We start from the raw sequence: 2,140 nt of genomic DNA, 5'->3' as shown, positions 1-2,140 counted from the left end.
GATTTTCATTTGTTGTCATTTGTAATCGTCAAAATTAAACGAAATAAACATTTGAAATATATGAGTTTGTATGTAATGTATGAATATAATATACAAGTTTCACTTTTTAAATGGAATTACTGAAATAAATCTACTTTTACATGTTATTCTAATTTTATGACCAGCACCTGTAAGGACAACACTTTGAGGATTTTTAATATTTTTACATCTACTCTTGTTTATTCCCACCAATTCCTATTAAGTCCCATGAGATGTTTCCAACTTTGAAAACTCAGAGGATTAGACAACCTTAGATAAAATACCGTATATAATATGAAACAGTATAAACGGATCCAGTACAATCCAATCTGCTGTATTTTATTTTGGATTTCCCAGTAGGTTTTTTCTGGTTTATTTAGTGCTGTTCATTGATTCGTTCACTTTCTCTTGTTWATTCAGGTGATAAATGGTCTGATGGAGCGAGAAGACTGGCAACAAGCCATCCAGACCCCTTTGGGTATCCTGCCAGGCGGTTCTGGCAATGCCCTGGCTGCATCCATCCACCACTACTCCCAGTGAGTCCGTTTACTAATGAGTCATCTAAATGCATCAGCTAACAGTGCAGAAGACGATCCAACTTAAGTAAAAAAAAAAAGACAATTTATCTCCTTCCTGTGTAATTATGGTAAAGGGCTGACTGGGCACATCATTCCTCAGGAGGGTGGAGACACCAGGACTGCTTTGCTGTGCAGCAAGAGGTCATTTTAAGCTCGCTGAAACTCTCAGAGGAATGATGTAATGGGTTTAGAAACGGTGGCATTTTGACTGACTACAGTCCGGAGTGTAACTGGGCAGACTTTTAGGACCCACAGCACACRTTGGGGTGGGATCGTCTCCACCTGCTGGCTGCTTGTTGGCACAACACCAAAGAAGCAAAGCCAACAAAAGCCATGAAGCACATCTGCATGACAAGTTGTTGGCAATGAAACAACTCACATTTACTCAGCGATGAACACAACTTCTTTAAGCCTTTTTGTGGAAGGTACTCGTATAATTTGACCCAAGACTTCCAAAGACAAATCCTACTGGTTGTGCTTTTTCCTGCCGAGGTTAGAGTCTTATGTTGTGTTCACACTGCAGGCAAATACGCCCCATATCAGACATTTCATGACAGTTTGAACATGACAAATCCATTTTTTTTTCAAATCCGACCCAAGCCTTTTCAGTATGTGGTACTGAATCAGATCTGATCTTTTACACCAGTGAGGTGGGGGTGAGCAGATCGATACAATAATAATGACACTGACCTCGAGTCATGTTGTTTAAATCTTGTAGCTCCCCACATCTTCAGCTACAGAACAGAAGTCCAGTTGTTTTCTTTGTGCTTTTAATTTTCCGTGTCCTGGACGACATAGTAATGATGTTGGACCAWATCGAAACTAAAGTTACTCCATTGATACTTTACTTCCAGCATGTTGCTTTGTTCCAACAATAAAATGCTGCACCGGAGCATCCGGTCAGAGGCAGGTTCAGATACAAACATAGTTGTAAAGTAACTAACCACAAATAYTTTGTTTCTGTACTTGAGTAGAATTTTTGGGCAAGAAAAAAGGCAAGAAGTAGAAAGTCATTACTTTTATTTAATCTTTGCTTGTTTTCATTCCAGCTTGTTATTGTAAAAAAAATTCAATACGATCCATAAATTGTGCCTCCTAGATAGAGTGAATTTAACTGTGGTTGAATGAGAAGTATAAATATATAAAATTCTGATACCGTATTAGTTTGTACACAAACCATTCCTGTCACACTCCAGCAGGACATAATCATTAAAATAAAAGGGACTGTACTTCAGAAGTATTTGTATTTCATGAATTATAGTATTAAACTTGGCCTCAGCCCTCGGATAGATTTTTATTTTGGGGAAAAGGTTTGTGCAGCCTTGATATATGTATATAAACTGAAACAGCTGGACTAGTGCATCCTAAATTTAACATAAATTCATTATTTTACTACAACAGTTATTTTTGCAGTTATTTAGGGAGGTCACCTCCTAAAAAATGTCCTTATAGAAAATCTAACTGCTCATTTTAAATCAATACTTTACTTTTAATACTTGAATACAAAAAATATCAAATACTTAAAGACTTTTACTCAACTAATA

General features: G+C 36.9%; 1 protein-coding gene across 1 annotated transcript in view; it reads left to right on the top strand.

Moving 5' to 3' along the window:
- LOC106536159 (sphingosine kinase 1) overlaps positions 1 to 554 on the top strand; it is a gene marked incomplete at its 3' end in the record, with an annotated part of 8,158 nt that extends 7,604 nt beyond the window's left edge. The window contains 1 exon segment of the mRNA XM_014033357.1: positions 439 to 554. Within this exon segment, the coding sequence (XP_013888811.1) occupies positions 439 to 554 (116 nt within the window).
- Positions 555 to 2,140: the final 1,586 nt, after the last annotated feature.

This window comes from Austrofundulus limnaeus, unplaced genomic scaffold, assembly GCF_001266775.1.
Source record: "Austrofundulus limnaeus strain Quisiro unplaced genomic scaffold, Austrofundulus_limnaeus-1.0 Scaffold1708, whole genome shotgun sequence".
Lineage (NCBI taxonomy): Eukaryota > Metazoa > Chordata > Actinopteri > Cyprinodontiformes > Rivulidae > Austrofundulus > Austrofundulus limnaeus.
This window is presented reverse-complemented; position numbering and strand designations above follow the sequence as displayed.